The sequence below is a fragment of the Bacillus rossius genome, chromosome 1 (assembly GCF_032445375.1).
Source record: "Bacillus rossius redtenbacheri isolate Brsri chromosome 1, Brsri_v3, whole genome shotgun sequence".
In the NCBI taxonomy this organism is placed as follows: Eukaryota; Metazoa; Arthropoda; class Insecta; order Phasmatodea; family Bacillidae; genus Bacillus; species Bacillus rossius.
Genome location: NC_086330.1, coordinates 110,924,824 through 110,938,897, shown reverse-complemented (window position 1 = coordinate 110,938,897; position 14,074 = coordinate 110,924,824). Strand labels below are relative to the sequence as shown.

At 34.1% G+C, this 14,074-nt stretch overlaps 1 protein-coding gene across 1 annotated transcript in view; it reads right to left on the bottom strand.

The window, feature by feature from the left end:
- Nucleotides 1-14,074, bottom strand: part of LOC134542140 (lysosomal alpha-glucosidase-like) — an 89,268-nt gene that overhangs the window by 18,787 nt on the left and 56,407 nt on the right. The window contains exons 11-15 of the mRNA XM_063386133.1: nucleotides 12,449-12,582; nucleotides 9,105-9,256; nucleotides 7,613-7,761; nucleotides 5,839-5,927; nucleotides 2,238-2,504 (exon numbers count right to left, since the gene is read on the bottom strand). Coding sequence (XP_063242203.1) covers nucleotides 2,238-2,504; nucleotides 5,839-5,927; nucleotides 7,613-7,761; nucleotides 9,105-9,256; nucleotides 12,449-12,582 — 791 coding nt within the window. The remainder of the gene's footprint in view (nucleotides 1-2,237; nucleotides 2,505-5,838; nucleotides 5,928-7,612; nucleotides 7,762-9,104; nucleotides 9,257-12,448; nucleotides 12,583-14,074) is intronic.

The window sequence follows — 14,074 nt, the reverse complement described above, 5'->3', positions numbered from 1 at the left end:
TGTAACTGACCTGACCTAATCAACCATTTTATTAATTACGCATTGACGATTCGCGTATTCACGAACACACAGCAAAATAACAAAAATGGCGTCGCTCGAATGGTTCCACAGGTCTTGTATTGCAAAATTAAAAAATTCTATATCTCCTAAAGTATTTGGAATTTCTTATCTCCGCCGCTTTTAATGAAAAGAGGACGTTGAAGAGCATAAAATAAAAGTATTTTCGGATTTTTAACATTTTTTTTCGCAAATACCGCCCAACTACATATTTACCCAAGTTAGTAACACTTTTCTGGCACTACGAACCGAGTCAAGTATCGGTTAAAGGTTATGGCTAACCAACATGTGTTTTGTAATTAGAGGCATTATTTTCTATCAAGCAGAATAAATTTTAAATTCAAATTCTAAGTTATACATTAAACATTTCTGTAAGTGTGTATTTTTATGTGTATGTGGTTTGTCTCATATAAAAACTATATCACATAAGTATGTACAATGCAGAAAAGAAATTGTTGCCATAAAAAACTTAACTTAAGAATCTGTAATAAAATAAATATATTAAATAAATCGAAACTGAGCAATAAATTATCACTACCATCAATATTATGTTATATCCTGTAATGAAACTAATGTTTAAGAATCACATATAAACACAGCAGAGAAATTACATATCACTAAACACGTTATCCAGAACACCTGTAATTAAAAAGCATACATTAGCACATTTACCCTGAGCATATATTCAAATGCTGTATTTTTTTATGGTTACAGGTGTTAACAAAAAGTCATGACAACAACCTACGTAGAGTTGAATTTCTACTTAAGTTTTTTAAAATGCATTCTAATTATTGACAATTATGTTTCCTAACCTAACCAAAATTTACCAAACCTAATTTCATGTAAATAAACCTCATTTGGGTTGGGTTAGGTTACATTATGTTGGTTGAGGATAGGTTATGTTAGGTTAGTATCTGTGTACATGCCCTTACATTTAATATGTTTTGCTTGTGGGACATTACCTAATATATAAACGAAAATATAAGAACGTGTCTGTTTGTAATTTGCCCGACATTCAAAACAAGAAAGCTGCGAGGAAGGTACTTTTACACTATTTTACAAACACGCCCCAACCTAACGGAACGTTTTCACGCACATACTTTCATAACGTGTTAATTAGTCACTCACTTTTTCACGGTCGTGACGCCCAGATCTAGAAGAAATGCTGTCATTTCTGCGACATCACCCTGTTCCAGTTGACCTGTATTTATTAACATCGTAACTCTTCGTGCCACGTCGATAATATCGTGCTGTCTCCTTCTTTACATTCATTTTAATAACCTAACAAACCGTAATAACTAACACAAAGTTACACTGTAAAAGCAATAGTTCACTACAAGCAACAATTAAGACAACCCTTTAAAATTAGAAAATTAATTAGTACACAAATACACTGGATGTTTTCGGAAAATCAGAAGTCGTTTTGAGCAAACAAAAACAAGCGTTCAACATGGCTCGGGCCGACACACAGTTACGTAGGTGATTCATCCGCAACAGCTTGCAACGTCATCTGTAAACAAAATAACTTAACTTTCGTATATATTAAACAATATTACTCCAGGATCTGGAAGTAAACATATGTGAAACATTTTCAGCAATATTTATCGTTATTTCAGCTGTTCAAAATTACATACTAAGGAACTATTTCTTCAAGTGTGTAGCCAACATACCGATAAATATCGTTGCCACGCGTGTTTAAAAACTTACATATAAAATTAACAAATACAAATTATTTCAGTATTCATACACACGTACGGAAACGTAATAGCTTGATAAATTATGTCGTCCTATTTTGTTTATTTATTTGTCAAACAAATTGCACAATAGTAAACCAAATATTCTTAGTTCCATTTTTCAACAGTTCTTCCCAAAAGTACGAACTTACCGTGCGGCGACTATAGCTACAGCTGTTACCTGATGAGTCAAGGGCCCCAGGTACTGGGTCTAGGATTAGAGACTGGGTGTTGCATTATTCCCTCACCACCATACTGGAGAAAATGATGGTGAACCACCACAGTATCGTCTCACCCGGTACGCCCCAGTCACTTCACGATGATGAATGGGGACTCAAACTAGGCTTGGGGCTGATTAATTTCATCACCATTGTACCAAGATGAAATGATTAACTTCAGATCGCATACTATCATTGCATGCACGGAACAATGACTGCTAATGCTTACTAAGAGAATCGCCGTCGTCCCAGTAGAGTAAACCAGTCGCAGAGTTGGTCTCGTCGACAGCAGCGAGTAGCCTGAACTTGTTCTTGCGAGTGTCGGTGGTGGTCATCGCTGGTTCCTGCATGGGGATGATGCCCCCTCCCCTGACCAGCAGTGGGATCGTATCCAGCGGGGCATCGAGCGTGATGTTCTGGCCGCCTCTAGACAGCAGCTCCGACGAGTAGAAGTCATACCACAGTGCTCTGGGTAAATACGCTGTCACCATCGTTTCTCCCTGGAGAAACAGACACTGTCTATTTTCAAGTGCAGTTCTTATTTCAAGCATATGGCTTGTAAGAATAATATGAATTATCTAACTTATTTATTTATGCTTTCAGTCTTACAACTCCAGGAATATGTACACAACCAATATTATAATGCAGTTTGTTATTATTAAATAGGAAAGGAATGATTCAAGTAATTGGTAATAATCTTAGCTCCCAAAAAAAAAACTGCAATACTGTGATATAAAAGTTCACTTAATTTAAAAATAGGTTGTTTATTGAATAAGTAAAAACTGAACAACCAAATACTGAAATGGAAGTCAATACACAGCCAGACACTGAAAAGCAAGGTAAAACACAAAATGGGGTTAAATTTGCCTCAATTACTACATTTTGTCAACCACAATATGAGATCAATTTTATAATTCTCTAGTTTAGGCTTTTATTTAAAAATGCAGCATTTTATATACTAAGTATAAAAAATTAAGTTTCTATTAATGTTTTTTTCAAAGTAAACAAAGTACTGAAATGATAAGACCATGCCAAAAAAAATTTTACAACTTGAAAATATATTGACACCAGAAATAAACTTACACCACTCAATGAATCAAAATTTTTTCCCCACTGCTTAAAAAGTTATGAATGTATAGTAGTTATAAACAAACCAATTCTTATTTTGGTATTTCAATAATTTTATATATTTATGCACAATACTTTAAAAATTAAAAATATGACCAAACTTGACAAAATATGAAACCATAAAATATTGACACTAGACATTGCATTAAAAAAAAGTTTAACTATACTTTTAACTTTTATATTTATACTTTTCTTATGAACTAAGGAACATAATAGAAAAATATTGAATGTTTTAGTTGCAGTCCTTTGTTTAACATACTCTCACCAACATAAGTATTATATTATTATGCACACAATTTACTTGTGTCTTACCATGAATTATTGAACGAATAATGTAATTGTGCTCTATATGTACTTATTATTTCAAGTGTTTTATAATTAATGACGATAAAAACAAAATCCACTATTTTTAATGACAAAATTAGCTTTTTTTAGGGATGGGCCGGTCGAATCCAGGATTCGTTGAATCTGCGAAGATTCGGCGAATCTGCGAGGATTCAAGTAACTAATTGGCGAAAACCACACACATTAGTAAACATTCAGCCAAGAACAAGAGAAATATGTCCGTAGATATAACCGTATTTACCCGAATATAATGTGACGATTTTTATCAAAATATCCAAAACTGAAAGTGGGGATCGCAGTATAACCGCAAACCTACATCTTTGCCGCTCGAAGAATGTTTTGAAATGACGCGGCGCGGCGAGACAACTGTGTCAAGGTCAGGGCCGGCGCCAGCAATGCGGGGAAAACGTGAAGTATGTGTTTTAAGGGATAATAGTCTCACATTTTATAATCAAACCGTGCATTAAAAACACATTTCGTTCAAATTAAAACAGAAAAACGGAACTCGGACGAAAGACGGAATTAACGCATAATTATCTTCGTAGTACATACTAACGAAAAAATAGGTAGTTTACTCAGTACTTGATAGAGCTCGGTCGGGGCATTCAATTATCGGCGATTTATCGATAGCCCACTACGTGCGCGCACTCTATACAGGAATCAACGTAACCAAACGTGAATGATGCTAAGATGCAACGACATAATTCAACACGTTTGAAAATATAATTAAAAAAATTTCCACATTAAATCAGTAAGTGGTAGTATTCAAACTACTAATTATAAATTTAAACTTGTAAAATACATAAAACGTTTGATATGGGAAAATAACTTTATTGACATCCTGGAGAAAAATAGTGTATATCTTAATGAGAAAAATGGCAGGACCAAAACTTTTTCCCGTGTTTGCAATATGATCTGTGGTGGTGACTGTTAATTGTCGCAATTTGGGGTTATGTTACGAGGGGAAAAAACGTTAATAGCGGAATTGATCGTTACATATTTTACCTTAGTAGGCCTAGTGTTCCAAATAGGTAAACATGCGTGCTCACGTACTCGCTCTCGGAAGTGACGTCACGAGAGTGTTGTTCCATATAGTCGAGTGCGAGCACGAGAACGAGTGCGCATATCGAGTGTGTTTGAATGCATGCTCGTTGTGTACTCTCGTAACCATTGTTTGTTTACATTTACGTCTGGACTATTGATCTAAAACAATGGCAAAGGAACAATGCACGTTTCATTGTAAGTACCTGTTCGTAATTAAACAACACGTGATGTCTTCATGTGTACCTCCAGTACCAATCATTGCTGCAAGGATCGTGTTATAATTAAGGTTATGTTACCCGTCTCCTGTTTATTGCCTGGACAATGCGACGTAACCGTTGCCGTCGTAAACGTCTCTGTTGTTGGTTTACTACCATTAGGGCCGCAATTGCTCCTACTACGTGTTCCATTGTCACAAATCAAAACCTACACATAAACACACGTCGCCGCCTTCCACATGGGTGTGTTTACTTTGGAGTATGGTTGTGTTCCAAATGGCGAGCATGCATGGAGCATGCACGCAAGGAATTGTGGGTGTGAGTATGAGTACAAGTGCGAGTGCAAGTGCGAGTGTGGATTATTTGGAACACAGCATCAGGCATGTTCCATTATTATGGTTTTTAAATTAGGCTTCTGTGCTCATTGAATGTAACTATCTTAAGTACCTGACGTTCATATTACTTAAATTAACTCATGAGTAGTGTTAAAGTAGGTTTTTTTTTTAAATTTTTAGGTCATATTAACTAGCATCACATGCCCATATTTCATCAAGTTCTTTGTATTTGTTTTATGCCTTTTTTAATTAAATAATCTCAGTGTTTTAGGTTTATTTGTACTAGAAAACAACAGTTTGAATGAAAAAAAAAAAAATTTAATAATTTTTTTTTTTCATGGATTCGGATTTGATATTCGACAAATCATTAAAGGATTTGACTAAGTATTCGGATTCGGCCAATAATAGGATTCGACCCATCCCTAGCTTTTTTATAATATTATAAAATCTCGGCTCTAATATAACTGTACATCCAGCCCTAAGCATGAGTGGCAGGTTACCATTTAAAACCATTTCCATTTTAAAACTTGTGCAACATAAGCAACTATGCTCTTAAAAACCATGATTGCATTAGAAATACATTCAAGTATAGTAAGGAACATTCGGTGCACGAACACAACAACAACACACACTCGCCTGGTTTTATGTAGTAACTGATTGGCCATCACAAGTAAGGTAATGATAACATACAACTGTTAAAACTACCCAAACACAGCACAACATGAAGTGATTGGTAATAAAATAGAATATAAACAGTAAATACTTGCTTCTTCTAGAACTGGAACTATTAGAAGTGACGAGCCCCACAAGAATTCATAATCAATGTCATAAGTAATTTTATCTTCTGAGAATCTGCAAAAAAAAATGCAATAAAAATAAGGTGGTAAGTACTAATGCAACCATACAACTACAGAAGTAGCAAAAATGAGAAGGAACAGCCACCAAACAAAATGTTTATGTTCTTAAAGGACAAAAAGTATTTTTAGTTTTAGTTTGGTCATTTCAGATTTTTTAGATGAAATGTTTTAAAATTGAGACCATAAGAAATATTTATCATTTATTACGCAACTGTATAGCTGTACAAAGAAAGAAAAATTAACTTAAAACATGTGACAAAAATGCAACAGTTTAATAAAAAAATTTAATTATGAATATTTGCCTGACCATTTTGTAAAACTGAGAAATTTGCTCAATATCATTCCTGTGATCAAACTAATCACTTTTTATTTGAAATGTTAACAGTTTATCTGTGGTATGAAATAATTAACAATAAAAAAAAATAATAAGTACATTTCATCCAGGGGCAGATCCAGGATTGACTTCTTGGAAGGGGGAAGGGGGAGGAACAACCCGGTAGTCTGGACCTAGGAAAGAATACCTGTTCCTGTTTATTACTTGAGAAGTCATATTAACCAGTACATATTTTAAACTTTTGGCTCCCCGTGGCAATCCCCCTTGCCACTGTTTACGCCTTTGATTTCATCTGCATTTTCAAAATATTGGCATATTAGTAAAGACATAACGCATTTTCCCTAATACCTATACGTTGGAAATTTTTCCCTAAATTTATAAAAACAATTTGCACACCTTATATGTAGGTATTTCAGAAATTTAAACAAAACAATATATATATATATATATATATATATATATATATATATATATATATATATATATATATATATATATAGTACGTATACCTTTTAAACATGTTTCTATCCTGCATGTTGGAAATTTTCTGAAATTTTACAAAGATGCAAAGTTATTTCTATAAATAACACTTTTTTAAGTTGTTTCTTCACCAAGAATATGTTTCCAGCAGTGAAGAGCTGCAGTGATGGTGATAATACTGATAATATAGTGACTGTGATTGTTAAATTGTTACCTTCAATTTCAAGTTTAAAAATTTAACTTAAAGAAATATTTTATAACTAGCTGAGGATAATCCACTTCGCTGCGTTTCTTTTTAGTACATCTGTGCATTTAATTCCAAATGTACAACAAATAATAATGATGTAATAACATCTAACTAAATTTGAAAGTGTTCTACTTTTGACGAATGAAATAAACAAAACAATGACCCAACTAAAGAAAAAAATATTTAATAACCTAACCAAAAACTTAAAGTTATTTGTATTTCACGAAGAACATTAATTAAATAAACAAAAAATTGTGTAAGCAAATCAAATTTTAATCAATTCGCATCGAATAATAATGAATTTGCAGTGGAAAAAAATCAGTATTCACTTGCGTGTGGCACAGTCGTCTGCCTTCACACGTCTGCCCGTTCGGGTAAGCACAAATTTTATTTACCGTTTCCTAGTGTTCCTAAGTCGTGCAACCATGTAATCAGCTGGTTCCCAAGAAGACAGATTTTTTATACAAGGAAATATAATTCTTTTTTCCAAATTTTAAACTAAAAAGCAATAAATAGGTCTACTTATATGTGAACAAACTTATATTTGGGACAGTATAATATTGGCATTTCTGCATAAAAGTGTGTAGCACAGCTCTTCATATCATGCAGATTTACTTACTCAAAAAACAGTGGTCTCGCAACTGTGTTCCCTTTCACATGCGCTTCCCAGAACAGTGTGTAAAGATACGGAAGCAATGAGTATCTTGTAAGGAGTGCCTTTCGAGATGCAGCCACAACTTCTGGCCCCAGAGCCACCGGATCTTGTTCCTGGAAGAAATGTACACTTTATACATTCACTTACAGATCATAGAAAAATACCAAAATAAAAAAATTCTGGGTAGAGTGTATTTTGGACTACAGCCGCCAGGGTTGTTTTTTTTCATGAATTTCCAAGGCACTGAAAGGGAATGTTAAGTACAAAATAAATAAAAAAATTGAAGAAAATTGATGTTGCTTTATTTTTGACATGAAATCGATGAACATCAGAATCATCAGAGAGCATATCCACGTCCAATACCAAACAATTGTCTGTATTCTCCGTCGCTTCTCGCGAGGTGGATGGCTGAGGCACGCTCAAGCGCAAATTATACGGCTCATTCGAGGCCTCATTTTCCCGCACTGGCTCATTTCTCTCAGCTACTTTTTGCCTCATTTGATACCTACGACACTTATCTGCATTTTTAATTGCTTCTGCTTGTGCGATTTTGCTTTTTTTCTTTTTTTTCTCCAACATAACCTGTTTTCACTAAGATCTTTTGCAATTAATGGCTCCAAAATCAAAGTTAGTATGTAACTTTATAGTAATTCCACGAGCAACTTAAATTTTAATCATACAAATTGGTCTATTACTTTCGGAGTTTTAACTCTCACAGACTTCAATTTGATGCTGCCCACCAACGAGCATTACGTCATAACTATAAATGTTAACCGGGTGAGTCATACGTTAATAACCACAATCAAAGTCTGCTCTAATAAGATATATTTACTTCAACTTTGTAGTTTTGATAGTTTACGAGTTTTAAGCGGTGTCAAATCCTCAGCCAACACCCAACACAAGATTAAAGACATTCATATTCCTGTCAGAAATTCCTGTCAAAATAAAAAAAATAAAACCTTAACATCTAGAGTTGTGTGCAAAATATCAACTTTCACACCCCAGACATAATTAACCATATTACTACACTGACAGGTTTTAACTTTTTTTGTTAGGTTCCCTCCCTGTTAAACCATTCATGGGTAAATTATCTCCTGATAGCCACATAATATGGAAGTCTATTGTATCTGCATTTCTTCAACATAAATTTAAAAGAAACAACACAGCTGGTAACATAGGTAAAATAGTAAAAACATGGTGTAGCCGGTCGCAGGTGGTAAGCCAAGTTGCAGATTGCGCTGCGATTTTTTGCTACATTCAATCCAATCAAAGCATAGCTCGTAGTCATTTCACTGAAAAGAAGTCACCATATTGATAAAAGACACTTCATTGCAGGTATAACTTTTTGCATGATCCAACCAAAAAGATGAGCAATGTTTAAGATTTTCTGTATTCAAAGGTATAAATGTTTTGACACATGGTTGCACAGATAAGCAGAGGTACAGCTGTAACTCACAATGCCATCATCGGTGTTGTGGTTCCTGGCGAAGGGATAGAACGCCCCCAGCTCCATCCAACGCTGACACAGAGGCGCAGTCGTGTTCTGGTTGAAGCCACAGATGTCCGCTCCCATCAGTGGCACGCCAAACATATTGAAGTTCAGCAATTCTTGAAAAAGGGATTGGGGGGGGGGGGGGAACAAACATGTTAGTGATGCAATGCTTAAGCAAAGCCTAACTCCTTGTTGTCTACAAGTAGAGACCTGAAAAAAAGGAGGTTATTTTTTCTTAAAAGCGGTGTTATTTTTCACAAAATTCACAACAAAAAGGGTGGTAATTTTATTTTTATGTGCGCTTTCAATTTTAATGGCATTTAATACAAAAAAAACTATAACCTAATGCTTATAAATAATTTCACTGCTGAAATTCCATTTCAAAATTGTTTTACCTTACTACATTGAAAACTAAAAGTGCATAAAAATTCAAATGGTAAGTGTTGAATTCAGTCATCAAAAGACAGCATAGTTAACATTTAAGCATTGCTTTCTTTCAATTTCTGCCTTCTGTCTGTGAAGACCAAGTACTAGTGACTAGGTTAACTTTCACTGTCAACATTGTTTGTAGGTCTACAAACAGCATGCATAACTGCTAATGCAAACTGATTGTAATTTATATTCAGAGAAGTCTGCACTTTCAACATATCGATGTGCTTTTCTATCTTACAAATATCTTGCAAATCTTCTTTAAGGACTTTGTAATACCTTGAAAAGTTTGATGTTCTCAAAATGATGGAGTTCAGGAATAGTTTTCATTAATAAAATAACATCTTCTGACTTGTTAAGGATGATGTTCTTTGAGTTGAAACACTAATTTAAAGTCCTGAATATGGGTGCAGAATGGTCATTGTCCAACATCATTACCACTAGAATAGTTTTGCCTGGAATTAACATGATTTTTACTTTTTATGTGCTTTGCAACAGAATCATTTCTTTCAAACATAACTCAGCAGTTGCTGCATTCACAAATTAGTGTAGTGGCATCGGAAGTCATTTTTAAACTCGTCAGCTAGTTGCCTTGCACTAACCAAATTTTTTGGTATTTTTTATGTGGAACAATTAACAATTATGACTGGAAATATTGATAATGATGTTATTTACACGACCTATATTAAATCGCAAACAGCAGTTATAAAAATCATAGTTTGGTCACTGCGGGAATAAAAGACATAGTTCGGAAAGCAAACGTATAATCAGTAGTAAACTGTGCGGGGATAGACAGGGATGGCATGTGTGGGTGAATGGAAGGGGGAGGAGATGTGCCTTCACAGCAGTAACAAAGTGAAGAGAGGAAAGTAGGATCCTGTGATAGCTCCATTAGCACTCCCCCCCCCCCCTTTCCCTTTTCAAGGAAATTTTGAAGTGTTGTCCTGTGTCATCTGTCACACTCAAGATGACATTTCAAAGGCAGTAAAAAAAAAAAAAAAAAAAAAAAAAAAAAAAAAAAAAAAAAAAAAAAAAAAAAAAAAAAAAAACAGGCATAAGTAATGCAGTTTAGATGCAGAGCATGTAGATATTCAACTAAGCTCATCCAGCCCTATGCTGAAATTTCAAATGCCATAAAGAAAGACATAAGTAAAGCAGTTTAAACACAGAGCATGTAGTAATTCAACTAAACTGTTCCGGCCCTTGGCTTGTAATTATACGGTGATGGTTCTTGGTGTTGGAGAGAAGAGGTGCAAAACACCAGCACAGCAGGTCTTGTGGAAATTTGTCAATAAAATTTAAACAGTTAGAGAGATGAAAAATTTAGTAGAGACCTATTTTGTTTTAAAATAGATTTCAAGGAATTTTTATTCAATGCATTTTTTTCTCTAAAATGCACTGTTTTTGAGGTATGTTTGATGGGAAAGACATGAAAACCAAAAATTTGTTTATTTGTATAGAAACTTGTGAAAAAGACAGAAAAAATTAGAAAAAAATTGTGTTTTAACATAAAAAATTTGTGTTATTTTTCGAGTTTATTGCGATTGCGAATTTTTCAGGTCCCTACCTACAGTTTTGATCCATTAAAAAAGATTTTTTGCCCCAGTACATTTAATGCAGTAGCTACTTGAAAAAATGTTTCCATGTTGTCTATGGTTCAAAGTACACTGTATTCTTCTTCTTTCACTGCACAAATCCCTGAGCAAGATTCTTTTCTAACATTAACAAAAATTTCAATTAATCTTTACCATGGATGTTAATACAATTAGGTACCTTGTAACCAATTAGTTTTAAAGCCAATTTACAGATTTATTTTAACATATTCTTAATTCAAAGTACCATACTTACCTGCATATAGATCGCGAATGTTATGCCGATTTTCATTTTAAAAAAGGTAGTGCAACCATGTTTTTCACTTGGAATGAAATAATAATAATAATAATAATAATAATAATAATAATAATAATAATAATAATAATATACCACTGTGTGGTTGAACATGTGCAAAAATAACTAACCTATGTTGGTTTTTAATAAACGTAACTCCATGAGTAAGTATAATTTGTTTAATCAAAATATCTCAGCAGTAGTGTAAAACTCCGTGAGCAGAACAGTTATTGTACATCTGTAGTGTACATTATTTTTTTGCGTGAGATTTCCCATGCTTTAAACGGAACATGCCCTGTCAAAACTGCAGCCATCATTGGTGTTTATAAATGCACCTTTTATATTCCTCCAGCCCCACACACGTTTGCAGATAACAGTGAGTGCTATTAGTTACAGTAAGAACTGACAAACAGTAACTTGCAGCCTCCTCTCTCTGCAGCAAGAGACAAAGGGATGGGTAAAAAAAAATAAAATACAATTGACGAAAGGGAAACAAGGGTATAAAAAATAGCAGTCTTCGTCTTTGTCTTTTTGTTAGGTAGTGAAGTGGAATGGTCATAAATGCAGGGGAGTGGAACCGGGGGAGGGGGGGAAGAAGTGGGCCGCCTCACACTCTCCCATAGTAAATTGAAAAACAATGGAGGGTCAACACCAGTACCACATTTCTTACACGCCAATAAACTGAGACATGGAACACAAAAGACTTCACTTGTATCCGTGGAACTCAAGTAAAAACAGATATATGGTGCTACCATTATTTAAGGGCGACCCTTACAGTTAAATATTACTATTTTTTTGCCCAAATTAAATGTGCGACCTATACACAGGGGCAAACCATACACAGGGGTGACCCTTCTGTGGGTAAATACGTACTTTCTCCCAATTCGAAAGTACATAGAGTATTAATTTTTAATGCATAAAACACAAATTAAGTGCTTCAAAAGAACATTAGTAACAAACACCAACAAAACCTTAAACTCTGTTCAACTCACGAGGAATAGATTTCTTCATATCACTCCACGAGGAGACTACGTCGCCACTCCAATGGCCGGCATAGTGACCATGTCCAGAGAACGTTGACCGCGATATTACAAATGGCCGCTTCCCTCGTATTTGTGACAGCACGCTGGAATGTAGATTTTACTTTACAACACTAGAAATTACACGTTAATTTTATAACAAGATGTGTACACATGTATGTAATAAACTTTTAACATTTTTCATCAGAGGATAAATTTACATTAACTTTTATGCTCTGCTTATTGTTATCTTAAATATTTTTTTAACCATAGATTATATTACAAACTAGCTAATGCACAGCATCTGTTGCAATTTTCGTAATTTTTTTTTAAGTATGTGCACAGATACAAAGCATCTCTCTCTATATATATAACTCTCTTCATCTCTCTGTAACTCTATCTATCTTTCCATCACTCTATATTTCAATATCACTCTCTCTACCTCTATCCCTCTATCTCACTCCATCACTCTGTCTTTCTATCTATGTTTCTATCTCTCTTTATCTTTTTATATCTTTCTCTTGACTCGCAAGTCACCATTATTATTCGGACCATTGAAAAGAGGAACTGACATAAAATACTTACTGGTAATTATCCGATACTACTCACGCGCCACCTTAATTTTTGCTTTAAGGGTTCGTTTTATCGTAATCTCACCTAGGCATTGACCTTCCCCTTGTTTCGAAGGTCAAGTGTGCAAAGTTTCAAATCAATCGGATGAATGATGTGCGAACACATAGAAGATGAACACTCATACACACACAAACACTCATTTTTATTTATAAAATAAGGACTAAACAGTTTTTGCAACATAATGTATCAACATTTAAATAAAATATACTGCTACAAAAATATGCTGAAATGTGAAAATGTTTACACAAAACCTATGAAAGTCTTATACTTTAAAAGCAACTAGTATAAAAACCAGTTCATACTGACAAAAATAATTGATGTAAAATTATTTGGTTGCCTTTGTTTTTTTGTATTTACTCTTGACCATCTTTTTTTTGTTTAACAAGTTAAGATATAAGTTACCGTATTTATGCAGATATAGGCCGCACCTTTTTTCCAAAATTATGATCCCAAAAATTAGGGTGCGGCCTATTAGTGAGATAAAAATTAAAAAAACATTTTTTCCCAAAAAAAATTTTTAAATTTGTCAATATACAATTGATTAAAATAATTTTCAATGCATGAAAGTCTAAAGTATAAACAAATAAGTACTTACATGTAATAAAAAATAAAGACACGACTCACCTACAATGTAAAAAAGAATGGGCCGCTGCCGATCGTCCCTAACCTCTCGTGATGCACCATAGCAACGGGCTAGCAACTGCCGCTCACAAAATGGTTTTCTTGAACATTAGGTAAAGTAGTATTTACAATTGTAAATACCCCACCTTTTTTTTTAACAAAGTTTGGAGCTGAAAATAAAGTAGGTCCGGGTGTTTACACGTAGACGTCATTATTTGCGTGTGTTTTTTTTTTTATGCAAATATTTTGACTAGAGATGCATTACTACTGTGAGTTTATAAAAGAAACCATTAAACGTTATAAACTTACTTGGAAGTAAAGTAAATAAGCTATAGAAGCAGACCT